At 39.4% G+C, this 21,599-nt stretch overlaps 1 protein-coding gene across 1 annotated transcript; it reads left to right on the top strand.

Moving 5' to 3' along the window:
* Window positions 1–1,711: 1,711 nt before the first annotated feature.
* On the top strand, window positions 1,712–20,608 carry TMEM170B (transmembrane protein 170B). Its single transcript, XM_069809091.1, has 3 exons — window positions 1,712–2,408; window positions 13,468–13,638; window positions 18,490–20,608. The coding sequence occupies exons 1-3, from the start codon at window positions 2,312–2,314 to the stop codon at window positions 18,618–18,620; spliced, it is 399 nt and encodes a 132-aa protein (XP_069665192.1). The 5' UTR covers window positions 1,712–2,311; the 3' UTR covers window positions 18,621–20,608.
* The last annotated feature ends 991 nt before the right edge of the window (window positions 20,609–21,599 follow it).

Genomic DNA, 21,599 nt, shown 5'->3' on the forward strand with positions numbered 1-21,599 from the left:
ACAAAATGTTAGTTTTCCTTTTGTCTGGGAATTTCTCTGATTACACCACAGTGTCCCATGGAGTATACTTGTTCTTGGGACATTGGTCTACATTACAAACAGCTTTGGTGTTGGGCATGGTTTTTAAGCGCATTGAAAAATGCTTTCTCAAAGTTCAGCATGCAGAAGTTAAATAAACCAGAATAACTGTTTCGAAATTCTTCACTATACATTTCTCATTCAAACATAAATGATATGCTATTTTCTCACTGAGCCCTACTCAAAGCGCGGAATAATTCTGCCCTAAAACCAAATCACTGTGTAATGAAGGGGACCATTTTCTGTGAGGCCTGAATTATACAACTGTAAGGTGGTGGGAGTGTAGGAAGAGGGAGGGAGAACCTTCCCTCCATCATAGAACAGGGATCTGGCCCGGCAGCTGAGTTCTTTCTCCATCACAGTGATTCTGTGCTTGATCAGTCAAACCCAGAGCCCTCTAGGGAGTCATTCACCGTGAGTTTCTCATTGCTGGCTTGATACCTACTTGCAGAAATGCCAAGCATTGTCAGCTGCAAAGAAAAGGCTTTGGGAGCGGTCTGCTGAACCAAATATCCTGCAATAGTCTATCTGAAAAAAATCAGGTCATTGGCATCAAGCAGGATATTAGTTGATTTATCTGTCGTGGCTCTTCATCTATAAATTGCAAATTATATTGCGAATTACTTTACCTCTCCAATCCCTTACATCAAAGGATGCTGACATAAAATGATGCTTATGAAGTACTATAGCAAGCACTGTTGAAGAAACGCCAGTGAGGAAATGTGTGCGTGAAATATGGCCCAGGCACACGCATTTAGGAATGGCGGGGAACTTGCTGGCTTTTAAATCAGTAAGCACCATGCATCCTGTGCTTTGAAAGAGGCGGCGTTCAGCTTAAAGACTGCTTTTTTATGACTATTATTATATAAAGCAAAGGAACTAACTAAAGTATGGTTACGGAGTTAAGGTTCTCTGAAGCCTTCTCATCTTTTCTAACTTCTGGGGGCTTTCATCTGCAGCAGCACTGCCTGTAGAGCTCTTGGGTTCAAAGGAATAGCCAGGAACGTTACGCAGCATCACCTGCACGTTGCCTCAGGATGACAGCTCCTCTGCCGCACACCCTACCGCCAACGGAGCTCAGGCACCTCCGGCCTTCCCAGCCAAAATCCACCTTGTGCGCCTCACCTCCCTGCCCCGTCCCGCCCCGCCGGCGCTCATCGCCCGCTCCTCAGCTCGCCGTCTCCTCACCCCTCCTCAGCGGCGAGCGCGGGACGGCCGGGGAGCCTCAGACCCCGCCGCCGAGGTGCTGACGGCCGCGCTCTCCGGAGCTTTTGTGTTTTAACGCCGCCGCCGCCGCCGCTTACTGTTCCCGGTCGCGGCATCCCGGCCGCCGGTCAGACCCGCCCGGCAGGGAGGAGGGGCCCGGGCGGCCCCGCCACCGCCCAACGGCGGGAAGGGCGCGAGCCGCCAGGGGGGGCGGCGCCACGGGCACGTGGGGTGAGCCCGTCCCTATGGCGAGGGCCAATCAGGGGGAGGTGCGCAGCTCGTGCGCTACTTAACGGTCACTGGGACCCTGCCCCTTCCACACGCTCCGGGGAGTCGCGGCGCTCGCGCCCTCCAGCTCCTCGCACCGCGCCTGCGCGTGGGCCGCGTCCCCCCCCCCCCCCCCCCCGCATCCCACTCCCTTCCCCTACGGCGGCGGCCGGCGTCTCGCGCCGGCAGCCGCGGGCGGCACGCGGGTTCTGCCGCGGGCGGGGCCGCTGCTGCTGCATGGCGCTGCCCGCGTGAGGGAGGGAGAGAGGGAGGAGCCTGGCGGCCGCCCCGCCCCCTCCCCAGGTGATGCCAGTGGCCGGGGTGACGATGCCGGTGGCGAGGCGGCGGCGGCGACGACCACCGTTCCTGACGGGGAAGGAGGCGGCGATGGGGTCCGGGCGGGCCTCCTCGTCCGTCCCCGCCGCCCGCTCGCACCTCGGGGCCGCCCTGCCCTGCCCCTGAGCCGCGGGGAAGCGCCAGCGGCCCGCCCCATCGCTCGGTTCCCCCCCCCCCACCCTACCCCGCTTCCCCCAGCCTCGCCGCCATCTCCCCCTTCCGTCCTCGATGTCTCCCCCGCGGCGCGGAGGCCCCTTCGCCGCCTCCCCGCCCTCTCGCTCCTCGCTGCCGCAGCCCTCCCGCCCCGCGGTCCGGCGGCGAGAGGCGTCCGGCCTCCCGCCGGTCAGGCCGTCTCTGCCGCCCGTCCCCCCCGGCTGAGGAGCGGCGGAGGCCGCCGGACCCGCCCCCCCCCCCCTCCGCCGCGATGAAGGTGGAAGCGGGAGACAACTCCATGATCAACCTGTCGGTGCAGCAAGTGCTGAGTCTGTGGGCGCACGGCACCGTCCTCCGCAACCTCACCGGTAACGGGGCGCCGGCGGGGCGTGGGCAGGCGGGGAGGAGGGGTGGGCTGCCTCTGGCGCACGCGTGGGGGCGGCGGGGCGAGCTGCCGGCCGGGGGGGCTGGCGTGGGGAGAGTTGCGCGGGTATGGGTGTGCGCTGCTGGGGGGGGGGGGGGGCAGGAGTGCCGTCGGCGTGGGAGACGGGGGAAGCCGCTCCGTGACTGGAGAGCGAGACACCCCCCCGGTACACAATGGAGGGCGTGGGTGTGGGGCCGGTGTGCAGGGCTGGGGGTGGTCTCCCTGCGTGTCACCCGTAGGGAGGGCTGGGGTTTGCGTTCCCGGGTCTGTGTGCACGCGTGTGTGTCTGGGGGGGTGCATACACGCTCGCTCTGTGAGCATGGATATGAGGCGTGTGTGTGTGCTTGGGGGGCTTGGGTGTGGGGCTGGTATGTCCAGGGAAACGAGAGGGATCTGTGTGTTACGTGTTGGGAGGACTGGTGTGCGAGCCCGGTATCTGTCCAGTATGCCTGCAGGAGTAAAGGAGCTGAAGGTGTCAATGCGTTCGCTCACTTTTGTTTGTATGTGTGTAGTAAAAGGCTAATGGTACAGGGTATATGAGCAAATTGATGGGTACCTGTCTACGAGTAAAGGGTTGTAGAAAGCGTGCGTGAATGTGTAAATATGTATGGAAGGCTGGAGTATGTTTGGGAGAGTGTTGGGGTTTTTTTGTGGATATACGCTCATTGGCATAAAAAAAACCAAACAAAAAAAAACCCAGAGAAATGAATGTGAGAATCTGGGACTTCCCCACCACCCCTCTGAGTATAACCCTGGACAATGAGAGCTGTGGGAGTTAATGAGGTGGCAGATGTTTCCTGGCAAAGCATCAGGGAACCTTAAAGACTGAGCTGTTCTGAAAAAATTCTGTGAACCAAAGTGGAGCCAGGTCTTCATCCTGTGTTTGGAGAGGGGAGCTTTAGCTAGCTTTGGCAAGAAATGGCTTTTTCTCCTGCTCCATCTCATGCTGAAAAACGAGTGTGGATTACCGTGGGACCCAAGGCATATAGTGGAGAGTTGTATCTTCTGACTTCCTGTCCTGTCCAGGTGTAAGGAAAAGCATAAGCTTCCAGCTCTGAATAAGCAGGGATTTGGTGCCAATAGCAGAGATGTTACTGAGTAAATTCTTTCTACTTGGTATAGGGGTATATTAGGTGGTGACAGATTAGTGGAAAATGTTGAATAAAGGGGATTTGTTTCACATATTTATGAAAATATTCTAATATTTATGAAAGAGTATTATGCCGTCTTTTTCCCCCCTCTATAGTAGTGATTGATAGTTTTGATTTTTTTTTTAACATCTATTCAAAGTGGAAGAAGTATAATGAAAATAGAGGTGTAGCTGAAGTTGAAGCTGTAGCAAACAGAAAGCGATCATCTTAGGCTTTATTATCTTTCTCGTTCTTTTAACTTCCAGGGTACTTTTTAATGTAACAAAAAGGTTATACAAGTTGGGTTTTTTTTATTTGATCTATGAACTTTTTCAGATGTGTGTCTGATGATTAAATTTTCCAGGTATTAGTGTGGTCACACACTAATAAAACTCATTTTCTGAGTAGTTATTTTTGCATACTACTTATAAAAATACATCTTGTACTCTTAAAGTAAAAAGTTCACAATGGATTTAACTTGTCTTTGTGCCAGGCATCCTCTATAAAGTTTTTCTTATTAGAGCATTATGCAACATAGGCGTTTCTATGAAATTCAGTTCCGAGTGTTAAGTAAGCAAAATTGTTTCTTGGTGCTTTTGCAATATAACAAGGGGTTGCACAAGGTGTTTTTAATGTGGAATGGTTTTTCTTTTTAATTTAAAGAATATGAAAAATAATTAGTTATCCGTTGTAGTATTGCTGGAGAATATGTCAGTGTCAGTTGTAGTTGCACTACAGTTTCTGAATTGGTGCTTAAATGTAGGTTGTCCTTGTAGCCATAACGTGTTGTGCTGAATGTTCTTATGGACTGTCAATAGTTAATAACTTTCACTGGATTTAAAATCCTCTATATAAGATACACTGTTACTGATTATATCTTAAGAATTTTTTTAATATAATAATTGATATTAACAAATAGCTGTTATTAAACTTACATAAACCCTTCCTAAAATATTTACCAAAGTAAACTTTGTTCAAAACCAGAAATTCTGGTTTTTCCCTGCTAAGAAAATAGGTATGTGAATGACTTTGTCTTGTTTGTCTACTTAATTCATTCTCTTTGGCACCTCTGTAAAGTATGAGGAGAAACTTCTTCAGAGTACTGGGAAAAGAAATTCATAAATATATGGTGTTCCATGAATGTTCTTTAAGACTGCTTTGTGTTTACTTTTGGACTTAAAGTTGTGGTCTGGACTTGGCTTTTAAGTTGCAGAAGTAAATATTTATCTTCTTTAGATAAACAATGTTGATTGTATTTGCACAAGGTTATAAAATTTGATCAGCACCCTTCTTAAAAATATATTAATTTCCCCAAATTTTCAACAGGGACCTGATACAAACTCCAGCCTAAACCAGGAATGCTTCAAACTTTAGTGGTTTGAATTGGGTGGTTTTTCCCCCTTAATGAGAAGCTGAACCATTATTTTTATACCATATATCTGATTCAAGTTCAACATAAAAAAAGAAATCCTGTCTATCATATATGGCCTAAAATACCCAGGAGACCACAGACCATTTCATTCCTGCCACACACACATCACACCCTGTGATAGCCAAAGCTGCAAGTGCTGTTCTTTGTACCTGAACCTAGGCCCACCAACATGATATACGTTGCTTCATATCTTCCTGCCTTCACTTGGGAGGTGAAGGTAAGGCTCTAGTAACCATGGGAGAGGTGGCTTTTACCTCACCCTGTTTTAGCTCCTCCAGCAAATCCCAAGAACAGCCCCCTTTATATGAACTGGTTGTGTTTTAGAGTTAGTGGTAGATCAGGGTTTACTAGAACAAGGCAATAGCTGAATCTGAACTGAAAAAATCATCCCAGTTTGAGTGCCCATGAAAATAAATTATTTGTTTAAAGGCTGCTTCCACAATGAAGAACAGCAATATTTCTACTCTTCCGATAACCAACGTAGATGTTTTGTTTACATCTAGTTATTGCATGTTCCAAAGATCTAAGCTTCAGGTCCAAGTTATTGCATGTTCCAAAGGTGTAAGCTTAGGGTCTGAGTGGGTTTTATATTAGCCTCTGAGGAGATGGGGGGAGAATGTTGTATGGGGGGAAAAAAAAAAAAAAAAAAAAAAAGCTTGTGTTTTACTGTATGACTTCTAAAGTCAGATTCATCATCTTCTTCCTCCTCACACCCCAATGTCCTAAGGTAATGAGCTCAAGACTCCACCAACAGTTTTTATAGACTTTGAAATAAAAGTCTATAATTTTAAAGTGCTGGACAGTAATAACTCCTGAATTTGTTGAAAGTGAACATTTATAAGAGATTATGGGTGTTACATGGAAGATGTTCCTTGTCTGTTATATTTTTTTTCCGAAGCTCCATCCTGTACTTATTTGTCCCCAGTCCTGTAAGCTGAGAGGACTAGTCTGTAATTTATGATTTAAATGCTCTTCAGCAAGTACTTCTCTTCCACTTAATGCAGCAAAAACGTTAGCATCTCCAAACAACAATTTGACTGTGTAGTCCAGTTAACTTTGAAAGTACCAGTTAATATGATAATTAAGGAAAGGTCCCAGTGATGAAGAAAATACTGTAACATGTAAAGAGCTGACTTACATTTGTGGGTATAATATGATGTCATTTCTTCATCTGAGTGCTTTGAGTTTATAAGTCTACAGGAATATAACATTATACAGTTTCTTAATTCAAATTTCAACATGTGCTACCTTGTTGACTTAAATTTGTATCTCTGTATTCACAGCACAGATACTTATGCTTGACAACTCTGTAGCTAACAGTGGTAGGCTGGGTACCTAGATCAGAATCTCAAGGGAGCTACTTTATTTTGGAATAATCAGTCTTGACTTATGAAATGTTATAGGCGATCATTATTCATCTGTCAAAACAAGCTAAGGACTAGAGAAAAAGAAAAATGCTGAAGATGGACTAAGGAGGTACTCCATGTTTACTGAAGCTGAGTGGCAGTAGGACAGCGTGTTCATATATAGACAATATTTGAAAATGTTATCATTTATATACTTTATATGTTGACTTTGCATTTTTTATTTGCCCAAGATGAAGCTGTTGATGGAGTGCAACTTCAAGTTTTGATAAGATGGAAGTGATATGAATGTTGTTCTAAACTGTAGCATGCCTTAAAAACTTTTTATAATCTTTAAGGTTGTGTATGCTGACAGTCATATATGTATAATGTGTATATATAGTACCTAAGCGTAACATATGTATGGTATATATAAATACCTAAATTAACAAAGAATTACTCTAAAACTGGAGTGATAGGGCATGAATTACAAGTTAATTGAGCCTTGCAACTTTTGTGGTAGAAAAAATCCCCACCTAGGTCAAACTAGTGGAAAGGAACATAAACTGAGAACAAGATTTAAGGTAGTGGTTAAGTGCTAAGGATTTTAAATAAACCTGAAAAATGGATTTCATTTGTCCTTATTAGAAAAGCTAAGGAATCTATGCAATAGATTGGTTGTCACTGTGCTTGTAAGCTAGTAGGTACTGGTTCTTTCCTAGTTCCCTGTATTTCTTTGGCAACTGTGGAGTTTTGATACAAATAAGTTGTGTTTTGGCTACTTAAAGTAATTTGGATACACTGAAAGTAAGCTCCGAAACTTTCTTAGGTTCAAGCAAAGGAAGCTGGGAGGGTTTTTTTAAAATTTTATTCCATGTCTCTTTAGGATAGCTCTGTGAGGTCATGACTAAATAAACTGAGGCTAGGCTAGTATTTGGAGCTTGCTGCCAGATAAAGCTAAGTCATTATTACCATACCAGCAAAGTATTCCATATGTGCAGCTCATATCATCAAAAGAGCAAGATAATTAGTGTAGCTACACAAAGACCATGTGCTTTTTTAAATCAAGGTAGCAACAATAATCATGTAGGTAAGTTTATACCTCTTAAAGTATCAGTCAGTATATAGGACATAAATAGCCATACCAGTATGTTCTTAAGACACTTCAGTCTCACTTCCTCTTCCTTATAGGTATTGCAAATCTTTCAACTACTCAGTTATTTTTGAACAAGCAAAGTCTTGACCATTTGTGTTCAGAGGTCCACATTCTCTTTCTCTGTTTTCTAATGGCACCTCTCAGTGTTGTCCCCAACCCATCCTTTGCTTCCTTCAGTCTTACTCTAGCACACTTTTATCTGAGAGTCATCTCTCATCATGATTCTGGAGTTAGATGATGCTGAATTTTACAGGACCTTGAACTGTTCCACTCAAATACCTGTGCATAAAGTTCTCTGCCCTCAACCTGTCAGGATAAGAATGATTACATTGTCCTCTAGGTTTATGGAGCTTGAAGCCTCCTTTAGTTTGCTTAGAAGATTGGCTGTCCTCCTTATCTTGTTCATCTATGTTAAACAGCTTACTCGGGTGTCTTCATCACTGGCCCAATTAATGGGCAGAAGTAAATAAGTGTGTTGAACTACCAGGCATAAAAAGAATAAATAAAGGAGGATAAGAAAGGATGACTTCCTGCCTTTCCTAGGGAAAGTACTCAAAAGTGATTTGTCCTGTTTCAGCTTCTAGGACTGAGCTGACATTTTAATGAAGTGAGGTGGTGGTTTAACAAAGTGGATGATACCTATTCAGGCAGATAAAGAAAATTCTTGGATTTGGAAGAATTGCTAATAAATACATAGTCTCTTACTAAATGTGTAGTCTGTAGCTAAAGAACAGGAAACACTTATGTGAAATAGTCAATTGATACAATTCTCTGATTTACAGATCTTTCAGGTTTTTTAACAGCTACTTTAACATGACAAAGATGACTGTGATAAAAGGTTCATAGATTATGATTATAAATGGCTCTGATTTTGTATGTTGTGTAAGTTTTCTGGAAGATATCTTGCTATGTTCTGCTAAGTGCCTTGCTAGAAAAGCCAACTTTGCAAGAGAAAGGTATGATCTAAATCAAAGATTAAAAAGCTTTGTGTGATCAAGTTCTCAATTTCTTTAATATCAGATTTTGAAATGCTACAGTCATATAATGACTATGTAAGCTATCATCCCAGAATATTTGAGCAGTGTGGTTATTCCTTCTTCTTTGTTTTGTATCAGGATACAACAATATAAATTATTGTATATTCATTGCTAATCACAACCATTAAAAAAAAACCAACAACAAACCAAACAATAATGAATCTCTAGGAAATTAGAGGTATCTTGGTACTGAGGGGAGATGCTAGAATAGTTCCAACCACAAGACAAAGTGGCAGAGTTGTACTTTGTTCCCTGTTCAGGGAGACTTTTTCTCTTCCTTACCTTTTAAAAATTCAGTTCTTGTTGCAGGAGGTGAGAATCTTTAGCAAGAATGTGTGTGAGGGGAGAGGAAGGACAAACCCCCCCTCCCTTCTAGTCTCTCTGCTCATAGCTTGTCTGGTAACTTGGTAAAGAAAAGCTTTTCAGCTACTTTTATTTAACAAATTTAGATATTTAAGTTGGTGGAGAGTGGATAATCTAGGGCATATGTACTTGATGGAGTTGCCCAAATGAAAAGCAACTCCAAGTAGAAGATGATCTACAAGTATTTTGCCTACTTACAGGATAAAGACAGTTAACTCCACTGCTTGCTTTGTCCTTCACCCTGCTGCCTGCCTTCTGCAGATAGGTGTATCACAGGCCAATGTCCTTAACCCTTCTGTTCACACCTGTCACTTCCCCCTTCTGTCTCCTTCCCAAATGAACAAAGTTTTGGTCCTTCTTCCCTCTTATCTTCAGCTGGACATGAAGGTGTTCCCTCCCTCCAACTCTTCTGAAGTGAACACCTACAAGTTTTAACATCTACAGTCAGTTTGGTAAAATTATAAGCTATTATGAATAATTTATAATAAGAAGGTACTGGGTTATTGCAGGTATGTGTAACACTACCTGTATTTCTTCCATCACTGACTTTACAATGTTATTGACTTGGAAACCTAAGCCTCTGTGAAGTGATGGTTTATAACTGTTTTCTTTAAATGCTACAGCTGCATTTGTGTGGAACAAGGAATATTTCTGGATGTTCTCTAATTTCCTTTTGAATGCATTCAATATGTGTGTTGTTTTTAAGGAGTAGGAGAAAAAAGTGTGTACCAAAGAACTCAAGTTTATATTCCTTTATCCAACAGGACATTTGGAGCTTGTTCTAGTCTCATGTCTCCTGTCCTAAATATAAAGTGAGAGGTGATGCTAATTTTCCTTGAGCCTCATTTGGAATGTAAATAAAACCCAAGATAGTTGCTCACTATGCAGCTATTTTGTTGTGTAAGGGTTTGTAAATATTTTTGGTTTCTTAGTTACAGGGGAGTAGTTAGCCTTCCCATAATCTTTCCCTTTGTTCTAAAAATACAGTCATCCTAATAGTCTTTCCTAAGACTGGAAATCAATTGCCTTTTCTACCTGGTGAGGGTCAACAGTGACCACAAACACTGATTTACTAAAAGGTGATGCAGTACCTAGCAAACCCTGTGGAAATTACAGGGAATGATGGTGCCTAACAGAGTCAGATTCCAACAGGCTTTCCTGGTCCAGTTTCAAGCTTTTCAGCTGCAATGGCATTTTAGGAGAGAATGACTTTCAGTGTTCTGGGACTGTCCCTCTACATTTGCAGAGAGACAAAATCGAGAGCTTTGCTTCTCTTCCCCATAGCATATCTACGTATTGACCAGTCTCTTCAGAATAACTGGCTACTGAATAGGCTGCCATAATCACAGGTCCCCTCTTACCTGAAATAACTGAGTCTTCTGTTCTTGGGCTTCATGTTAAATGGGGACAAGTTTGTCTCATTCTGATGCAGTTTTATGAAATCAGTTGATAGCTGCCTGAATTCAGTATCCACAACAGCACACCTTCCAGAAGTTTGTTTTTAGACTGTGGAAGAACTGATGGGATAATACTAATTAATACACCATTAGTGTAGTTAGGGAGTGTTTGGCAGTCTTGGAAGCCTGTAGTTGTCATGTAACCTTACATAAGAACCAAGCGTTTCTTTCAACTGCAGATTTGAAATATGTATTCTCAGAATCTGTCACTGGGGTATCAGGTTATCTTTACTCTAGTAAAATTGCAAGAAGCCCTTGCTTTCTCTTGGTAGTTGATGTTTCATCTCTTGCATCCATCTTAGTCAAGAGAAATGAAAATTTGGGTCAAGAACATTGTCAGCACTATGTCCTGATGATCCAGACTTCTCTTTTACTGAGTATTTTGCATATCAGTATAATCTGAGTGGTATGAAAATTGTGTGACAAACTTAATTGCAGGAAAGGGTGCTGTGTCCAGAAAATAAATAGCATCTCTACTACAGTATTTACTGGCAAACAAGGCAAAACATCTTCTTCTCTGTAAGAAGAAATTATCTTTTGAAATAGTGCATTCAGTGTCACATTCACCTGCTAGCAGTTTAGTTTCATACTTCTCTGAATAATCTGGGTGATGGGCTCAACCATGTTACTATGGAGAACTAAAATGGCAGATCTAAGATAAGCACATAGTATCTTCTAGGATTGAAGGTCTTCAGAGATTAATATCTGTAAGCAAGGAAATGCTTGCTCTTGCCTACAAGATACATTCTTAATTCCCATATTAGAGTTTTTTTGTCTAACTTTGTTCTTCATGGTTATTCATTGTGTTTTTTCACTGCCAGTGTTGCCAAAGCAGTTTAGACTTGAGGGCCTGTTCAGTCTATTGCAGAACTATAGTCTGCACAGTCCATACCTCTAAAATTTATTAAGTATCTACTAATAGTCCACTTGGTGCTCAAGGAAATGATCCCCCATGGGACAGGAGCTTAGTTGTTATCATGTTGATAGAATAGTGTTTTGAGCTGCTAGGAATCTGGTTTTGTGACCACTTTCAATGAAAGGGTCTTCCCTGGTAGGTCTTCTGATGTAGAAGAATGAAAGTGTTCCTTCCTGACAGGGTTTTCCTGCCTGAAGTTGTACATGATTTACATTTGCAGGAAAGTAAACTTTTTTTTCCCCCCATCTCGTAAGGCTTATTTCCCTATGGTCAAACTGTAGGTCTAGCAGGGCTGCTGGGTTCTATATTGATAGATCCTTTGGTTAATCTCCTTGCTTATTTGCTTCCACTAGAAAAAAACAGTGGGAACACCCAACCTGTGCTAGTAACAGACAAAGCCTGTTAGGACTGCAGGAGAGGTTCCCCACCCAAATTATCCATGACCATGGGACATTAGATCAGCAATCAGTCAATCTTTCTTAATGTTAGTGAGGGGGTTTTTCAGGTATTTGTAGAGTGACTACTTGGCACTCTTGCCACTGTTCTGTTACAGTAGCTTCTGAGAATGAGAGGTTTAGTGGAACAGTACAGTGGTCATTATCCTTTTGCAAAGATTTTTGAGGCCCAGCTTGGGGCAAGGTGTAAAGGGATGGAGGATCTGAGGAGAGCTGCTTGGAGCCACCCTAAATATATGTGTGCATATATCCAAGCATTCAGAAAAGTTACACCTTGAGCTACAGCTGAAGTATTAATTGAATGTAGATTAACCACCCTTGCTGCTCTCTTAAGAGAGCCTTTTGGTGACCATAATTTAGAGGACTTGTAAGTCCTGTGACATAGTTTTGCCTTTTATGCCTGTGTGAAAGGGGAAGGGTTGAGTCTACTCTCAAAGTACTGCTAAATGAAAAAGCTTAAACTCTGCATTTGTGCTATGGATATACATACTATATTGACTTTGAACTCAAAGGACACTGGTTATTGTGTGGCAACCATTTTTTCTCAGAATCTTTTCACAAGGTGTTTTGAGCTGCTAAGTATTTTTTAAGTTAGCTAATTGGGTCATATTTCTGCTCAAATGACTGATGTGTGTCAAGCTACAATAATACAGGCTCACCTCAAACAATAAGTATCCTGCTGTTGTAAGGAAGCTGTGTTGGTTTTTTGAGGGGGAACTGCAGCAAAAACTCTGAATTGATGACAGTTTTGTGAGATTATGTCAATTGGGAAAATGTGCCCCAACTTGCTGAATTCTGTGATGATATATACCAACTGTAGTTGATGTGTTTAAAAAAAAAAAAAAATAAAAATCTCTTTTGCATTTCCCTACCCTTTTGAGTTATAGTAAATGTTTTTAGAAAATTGCCACCAAGTGAGAAAGGTTCTTTAATTCTTATGTAGCTTCATTGATGGTTTCTGCTCTCTTCTTTGAAGGTAATGATCACGTCTGCCATTCTTTAGAGAAATGTTTGTACTCCACACGTTCTCATGATCTCTTGTCCTTGCTTAGTAATTTAAATAATAGTGTCTGCATGTCTCTATGAAGTTTTGTGCTAAGCAATTAGAAGGAAGGGGTTAGATGTGTTAAAATTTCTTTTTAAAATTGTAGTGTTTTTATTTGTGCCTTTGAAGCTAATTCGATGGAACATTCTATTACAGCTCCTGGGTAGATAAGCTGAAGTCTTTAATCTCAGTTTTCCCATTTGATGTTACCTGATGCTGTCTCTTCTTTTTTTAAAAAACAACAACAACAACAACAAAAAAAACCCAAAACAATTCTTGACTCTTTCCTCGTTCAGTCTTTGTTTCAGTGAATATTTCATTCTGCAGGAGTAGTTACGATACCTAGTAAAATACTGCAATTAACGTTGTTTAAAGTTGTTTAAAGAAGCTATTAAAAGAATGACGGAGTTCTTGTAATAATACATCTGAATTAAGAATTGTGCCAGAATGATCAAAAAATTATAAAAAGCATAAGAGTTATTCCTTTATGATACACTGCTAAAAGGGGGAAAGTGTCTTGAGCACATGCTGATGTTGTCACATTGATTCCTTTTAAGGTGGAAATCAGTATTGCTTTTCTCTTACTGTTGATTGTATGTAATGTTTTAAAGTCTCTTTCTTTTTCTTGTCTCAGAAATATTAACCCTTTATTTCACTGCTTTCTTCCAGAAATGTGGTACTGGGTTTTCCTCTGGGCTCTCTTCTCCTCTCTCTTTGTCCATGGTGCTGTGGGAGTATTAATGTTTGTGATGCTGCAGAGGCATAGGCAGGGGAGGCTGATATCTGTCATTGTGGTCAGCATTGGATTTCTGGGTTCTATAACTGGAGCAATGATAACCAGTAAGTCTGTCTTTTGTTTTGTTTTTTTTTTCTTTCTTATTTTACATCTAACTTCTAAAAAGAAAAAACCTTTTTCTTAGTGATTTGTTAATTGTTTATTAAGGATTTTCCCCTAGTTATATAGCTATCCTAATGATAATGACAGCTGAGTTGCTCTTCTATTATGTAAAGATAAAACTACTATAAATTGTCTGAAGAGTGCAGAAATCATTGTACTCTCTCGTTTTGGAAATGTTGGGTACCAAGCTATTCAAAAGGTGTATGCTCAGCAGATAGTATCTTTTGGCGATCAGGAAGAGCTGTCCTGTCCTACCATACTTGTTATGGATTTTTTTATTAAAGGCTTCTGATCAAGATGACCTCTTAGTAACCTTAAAGCCACGAGGATGTTTTTGGAAGTGAGGTCCTGATTCCATTGATTGCAAGGCTGAATTCCTGCTCGTTTCCTTGGGCCTGCTGCAGGTTTTTAAACTGCAACTGGATAGGAAGTTGCTCTTAAAAGAAATGAAGGTGCAATGTAGGTAGTGGTTTACAGCTAAGAAAATTTGTTTGTTTGGAGAAGTTATACTTGGCTCATGGATTTGAATGAACTTTCCAGTCTTGGCTTGGCCACAATGTTACTTTCTACTTTATTTGGGGTAGAGAGGAAGGCCATTAGACTTCCACACACACATGCCCCCCCCCCCCCCCCCCCCCAAAAAAAAAAAAAAAAATTAAGCTGTGCTGTTGTTCTAGGCAAAGTGCTCTTTGGTAAGGGCATCTGTTACGGAGTTTCTTATGGTGTTAGTCTAATGCCTACCACTCAAGGTACATTTTTACACACTTTTTTATTCTTTGACATTGTATCCACAGATAAGATGCTAACCATTTCTCTGTTAAAGCAGCATGCTGAAAGGTTCACAGAGCTATAGTTGAAACCTACACTCGTCATGAAAACGTTGCAGAAAGCAGGAGTATTCTATGTAGTAAAGTGCAGAAGTGTTATACCTGTCCATTTATGGTACAAGTGATGTTGCCAAGAACATTTTGAGGAAATGCTGCTTAGCTGTTTTCATCTAGAGGTAGTGGTATCAGATACTGTTTTTCCATCTTCCCTAAGAAATTCTGTTATCTGTGTCAATACTGAAATATATGCCATAAGACCAGTAGGACACTTTATTCAGTCTTTGGCTCTATCATATCCAGCTATGTTTATCTAACTTATAAATAGACTACAGTAGCTTTCCCAAGCAAATAAGAGCATGGTGAATTTTCTGTTTGGCAGGGGGTGTGGAGAAATAGTGAATATTATTCAGGAATTATACAGGAAAGAAGCTTGTGCTTTGTTGTCTGAAATAATGCCAATCAGCAGTTCTCAACATTAAAATCAATGGATTGAATGGGGCCTATGTTAACCTTAGTAGTAGTTTCTGCCCAAAGATCTTCAGTGTTGTTAAGATGGTCTAACTTGAAAGGCCTTTCTGCCTTTCATTCCCATTTTTCTGTGTATTAACCAAATTATCAGAATAGTGGTATCACTTCAGCTTTGGACACATTCATGGTTAATTTGTGACAGATTTTCTTATTGCTGCTGAAAGTCTTTCTTGCCTGTTGGTTTTCAAGATTAAATAAAAATGCAAATTTCATGAAAAGTTTCGTTAAGACTTTCCTCAAAAATTTGTTTCAATTACTATATATATCTCAGCCTAGAATTTCTATTATTTAACCCAGTATAGTTCAGTATAACTCTACTTTTGTTTTTCTAAAGTGAGATGGAACCAGTTTGAGTGCCTTACATTACATGTTATGCTGATTTTTGTCCTATCATTAAAATGGCAGTGGTCCTGTTACAAGGTCAATTGTGCATGAGCATTTCGGAAGAACTGAAGATAGGAAATGTGATGCTGGAATATCCAAGCAGAGTCTTTTATAGTATTCTGTGGTGGGGAAGTTTCAGGTTCAGTGTTTCTCAGATGAAAGTGCTCTGTGTCTTTTATCTAAGCATAAAAAGAGGAGCAACACAGTTGTATTTTTGGCATCCAGCTTTGCAGGTCAAAATATTTAATAAGTAAGCGGCATTGTTCATGTGCAAATTCACCTGAGAATTTCTCTAGGCTTAGACTGTAGACTTGTTATGCTGCTCCCAAAGGTTTTGCACAGAGCATTGCAAAGTGGTTAGCCAAATACTTCCAGGTATTTTTGTTTCTGGATGCACTGGGCTGTTTCATACTGAAAGAAACTCTGTGGGGAGCTTCTGAAGACAAATTATGGTGATAAAATATTAGAGAGGATTTTTAATAGCAATTGTGCTGCAAATTGGGGTGCAAGTTGAAGTATTTTGTTGTTTGGATATGCCTGGTCCAGTGCTTAAGTAATTGAAATAGCAAACTGACTTCCATTTCCATTTTGTATTTCCAGTCCTCTGCATCATTTGTGTAGATGAATGAATCCAGTATAGATTATTAAATAATGCAAGTTTAATTTTGCTCAGTTAGATCTTTCAAACTTTCTGGCCTTCCGGAATCTTTTTACCAGCACATAGAAAAGGAGGAGACGCCTCGGTTTCAAGGCTTTGAAAAAGCATGGAACTTAACAGTTATTTTAAAAAGTTATAAAAAAAATTTATTAAATAGCAGTGGATACTGTCCAAAAAAACCCCCAAACCAACCAAGAACAGATAAATGTCAGGCAGTTTGAGGCAAGGATTTTAGCTGTATTTCATCCAGAAGAGTCTATTCTTCCTCCTCTCCCCCAGCACACTCCTGTTTGGTGACATATTCTCATTCCTCTCATTGGCAGCCTATTGTAGTATACTTTAGCTCTATACCAGTTGTGCTGGGTTATACATTACAGGTTGTATTGTACACTGTTATTTGATGAGTACAAATGTGTAATTATCAAACTACCATTTTTTTTATTATTGATATTTTCTAGAATATCTCAGTGTTTTCTCAAGAAACCAAAAATTACTGTTATTGATTAACTGATAGCATCAAATTCTGGTATCCCAATTTGGCTGATTTGAATTCACTTTGAGAGTTCAATCACCAAATTAATTTTAATTTTAATGGGCTCAGTCTAAAGGATCTTGCTCAGTTTTTGACAGCAGCTAGTCAAGGAACAAATGGAAAAGCTTATGCAAGGTAGCTGAGTGAAATACCATAAGGCTAGCCTTCTGGCGAGATATTCCTGACAAAATACACTTTACAGAATATGTTTTTTAAAAAACAGCAATTAAAAAACCCACAAAAACTAAAAAAAAAAAACCCAAATTTACTCACCTAACAGTCTGATTAATTGTATTTGCAAATGCTGTTATGGCCAGAATTACTAGTGAATTCTACTCTTCCTAAAATTTTTGTAAAAATGAGGTGTTACTTTTCTTCAGATGTCAGATGATTCAGATACACATTGTACTTTCAGAAAAATCTGTTGGGACTTAATGTATTTCCATGTCACTATTGGGTTTTTGATCATTTCGGCAGACTATTCCTGTTAGTAACTGTGCAAAACCAAGAAAATTCCAATTTTCTTTTTTAACTCTTTCCTATTACTTAAAAAAAACTGTGGTGGCTTTTCAGTTTTCTTTGAGCCTGAAAAAGCCTCTGTGATCCCTGAAAGCATTTATTACGATTAGATAGCATCTGAGACCATACATACTGAAGGTCTATCACTAAATTTTGGGGTTTGGTCTTCAGGAAAAATTCATTCATTCTGAAATAAAGGACAATAAACTTAATGGTTGTTCTTAAGGCAAGGAAAGCAAACACTGTATAGAAAATACTAGTTCAGAAACTATTAAATAAAAGCTTCATTCTAGTTGAACCTTTGAGGTTTGGGTTGAGTAAATTTTTTACTTATGGACATAGCCATATACAGCCTATATTTCTTTTTTGAATTAACATTTTTGTATCCTTAAAAGGCTCAGAAGTTGGTTGAGCAGAAAATGTTATTCATCATTAGCATGTTATTATTTTGACTGATTGATACAAAGACTTATCTTTTTCTCAGGCATTTTCTCCAAGACATCACACCTATAAGTTTGCTCTGTGACTTTTTTCTTCAAACACATGTGATAAATTCAGTATGTGAAAGACAGTTAGAAGGGAGTTAGTAGCACCTGTCTGTGTTTACAGTGCAGTATTTTGTTTCTGGTTTATCCTGGCCATTTGATGTTATACTTTAAACAGGAATTTGCACAAAACTGTAAGAAAAATGGTCTCTTAATTTTTAATGTGTTATAGCTCAAAATCTAATCATATTGATTAGAAATTTCCTCTCATACACACTTGTGGATAACAATGCAGTACTTTGATCTTTTTCATGTTTTGCTTGATTTGCTAAACAATTGTTAACAATTTAGTAGTTTAAGTCAAAACCGAACTGACACAATATGACAAGGTTATTCAACTGAAATATTAAATGAAGCTGATAAATGTGTGTTTACGGTTGTTTTGTAGACACTAGCAGTTTTACTGTTCTTGCCTTCTCCCTGCCTATACAAGCACTATTAAACCACACTTCAGACACGGTCAATTTTTAGGGGATTTTTTTGTTATCTTTTTAAATTAGCAGAAGGCAAAAGTATAGAAAAAGATTTTAAGATGTCTACAAGGAAACAGCAAGATTCAATTTTCTTAAATCAAACTGATGTTGGAAAAGTTAATCTGGTTCAGTTGGGAAAATCATTCCTGAAGGACTTGCATAACTACAAAAATACAAGTAAGGCTAATAATTCTGTAATGCCATGAAGTAATACAGTGTTTGGTAATGTTTTATAAATAGCTGATGCATAGACACAGTAAATAATTTGTCATATTTCAGCCTTGGCTTTTTCTGTGATTTGATCATTGTTTTTCTTGTGATTCTTAGGTGCTGCAGTAGCTGGAATTTACAGAGTAGCAGGAAAGAATATGGCTCCCTTAGAAGCTCTTGTCTTTGGCGTTGGACAGACAGTACTGACATTAATTATCTCGTTTTCAAGAATTCTTGCAACACTTTGAGACTTATGTAGGAGGGGGAAAAAATCAACTAGTTTAAAGAAATCTTTAATCTGAAGAGAAGCTTCCTGAAAGTGGATTCATCAGCTTACGAACTTGAATTCTAGTGCAAGAGAAAGGAAGCAATGTGGAACGTTCACTACAAGTCTAGAGGTTTGGTCAAATGAACAGACTGTCCTCTAGTGTCTGAACTGTTGTACTTCTGCACTGCGCCTTATGTGCCTCAGTCATAGGCAAGGTGCAATCCATGTGTGCGAATTTGAGATAAAGCACCTTGAATAGCTGCCAGTCAGGTTAATGCTTGGTGATGGGATCACTGTTCTTAACAGTGTTGTAATAAAATAAAGGGATGCTTCTGACAATTGCTGTATGTGCCAAACTTGGAGTTTAATTCTTAACTGTTGGCTCAGTAAGCTTTGAAATTGTAATTATAGAAGAATGCTGTGAACATACACTCTACTTGAATTTGGGTAAAATAGCAAGATAACTGACTTTTGAGCAGAATCTCTTTGAATGCTGAATATTTTTATTCAGCATTCAAAACAACTGTTAGGTCTGTTTCAAAGTGTAGGTGAATTTTGATGGGGTTTAAGAACCACAGCTTTAGCAACCCTGGTGTAATTAGCACTATGTGTAGAATGGCTCATGGCAGTTTTCTGAAGCTCAGCACATCATTTCTTTATGGTTTTAGATTGTCAGAAATCAATAGCTTAGGGAGACTGTATGAGGGTTACTAAGTACAATCTGTTGGGTATGCACAAACAAATCTTAAATTGATGCTTTCCTTAAAATTATTTTGTCTTAAACATATAGATGGTTACCAGCCCTTCTGAAAGCCCCAGAAAGGCTACTTGTTGCAAATAAGCTCCCTATATTTATTTAAGCACTGATAGGACTCTTAACCCTATGTGTATTCTTTAAAGAACACACAAATATAACAAACTTCAAGAGAATACACCTATAAGGAAAATGGATAAAAAAATTATATAATGGTTTTCTATTGAACAAAAATGTTAATTTTAATAAAATAGTTACTATACTCCAAAAGTTTGGAAGTGGGGCAGCGCTAATGTATTTACTACCTTGCTTCTAAACACTTTGTATCTTTGGAAAGATTTAAGAAACCAGGAACTTTCAAATACTTAGCTTTCAGTAGAGTTTGTGCTTGTCTAGTTTAAAAGGGACAGTAGTGTTGTGCATGTGAAATGTCTTAAATGTGAATGTTTTGGAGTGAATAGAAATTTTAAGTCTAATTACTAATTCTTTATGAAATGCAAAATTTAAAGGGCACAAAGTTCTGTGTGAGGAATAAGGAATCTTCTACATCTTTCCTCAACTGAATGCTTTTCAGCAGTCAGCTTTTAATGCTGACAGGAAGAGTAAATTGCTCAAAGGTTTTGCAGTTAAGAAGTCAAAAAGACTTTCAGGACTGTTGAAACCACCGGCACCTACTGCACAGCTAAAAATATGGTTAAAATATAACTTAGAATCCAGTCATATCTCTTAGTGCTTCAAAATATTATAATGAATTAACCTGTCTGCCTTTATTTTACTCCACATAAACTTTTTTTAAAGTGCTAAGGATGCTAATATTACTTGTTTTCTTTAAAAGTATTTAAGTCTTGTTTGGAAAATGTACAAAGTTACAGGCTTTGCAGGGAACAAGGTAAAATACAGGTTTATAAACCTTTTCAGTGTTATATTTTTGGCTTTGAATTGCTTTAAAATGTGACTGAGTACGTATATTCTCATTATTTTGAATGTCTTCAAAAACTTATTTATTTTTCATGGTTTGGGTTTTTTGTCTTGTGGCTTTTACTTTCTGATAATACTTTTTGGCATAACAATCACTGCACTTTAGTAGACAATGAAATTATTACATCTGTAAAAGGCAATTTAAACTTCTCCCCGTTGTCTTAAATTATGAGAAAACTGGTTTCAGGTATTTAAATCAAATTGAATAATAAAGTAATTGAAGATATTTCTCCTAATGTGCCTTGTTACATATATTTTTAGGGGAGAGGATTTTAAAAAAAATTACCATATCTTCATTCTTGTTCTATTTTTGCTATTTTGTTATTAATTTGGTTATTTGTTATAATGTCTTACTCCACAGACATTAAAACATTTCTGTTTGACAACCTGGAAATGCTTGTCTGGATCAAACCCAACTGTTTCATGAAGCACTGTATTCAGTAATTTAGATTGTCTCATGACTTTACCTCACACTGAAACTTCTTCCCAGTTTCCAGATTTCCTCGAGTATCTGAATTCTCATGTATGGTACGAGGCTATTATGCTACCACTGATCAATGGCTTGCTGTCTTTCACTGAGTTAAACTATAACAGACTACTACTAACTTATGAAATGCATATACGAAACTTTTATTGATGAACTTCATTCTTCATTTTAGTTGTCGTGCCAATGAAGTTGTTGTCATGGTAACTTTCCTCCTTTGACAAGGAGGCATCTTTGCAGATGTTAAGTTACCTTCCTCCAAATAATTTTCATTGCATAGGTCATTGTAATAATTTTTTAAAACATTGTTAGGTGCTTAGTTGTCTCTGCTTTATATGGCATTATTGCCTGGCAACGATGAATAGGCACATAACATAATGCCTAAGTGGCTTAACAGAGACAAAGTTATGTATTTGATAGAAAATTGTTTTAACTATTTCTTGTGAGGAATATATGAGGACAGATAGTTTGTCTATGAAGTACTCATTGATCATAACATGAACTTACTGTATAATAACTCCAGCAGTGAAAGGAAGTGTAAGTAAGTGGCCTTATGTCTGTGAATCTTTGAAATTTCATTCCACATCATTAGAAACAGCATTGTTAAACATAAGGTGCTCTAGTCAGTGCAGTGTATGCGTGTGTGTGTGTGTATATATATATTTATGAATGGTGGGTTTGGGGTGTGTTCTATACCTTACACACACTAACAATTGAAATAACTTGCCCAAGAAAAAGAAAAT

This window comes from Haliaeetus albicilla, chromosome 21, assembly GCF_947461875.1.
Source record: "Haliaeetus albicilla chromosome 21, bHalAlb1.1, whole genome shotgun sequence".
Lineage (NCBI taxonomy): Eukaryota > Metazoa > Chordata > Aves > Accipitriformes > Accipitridae > Haliaeetus > Haliaeetus albicilla.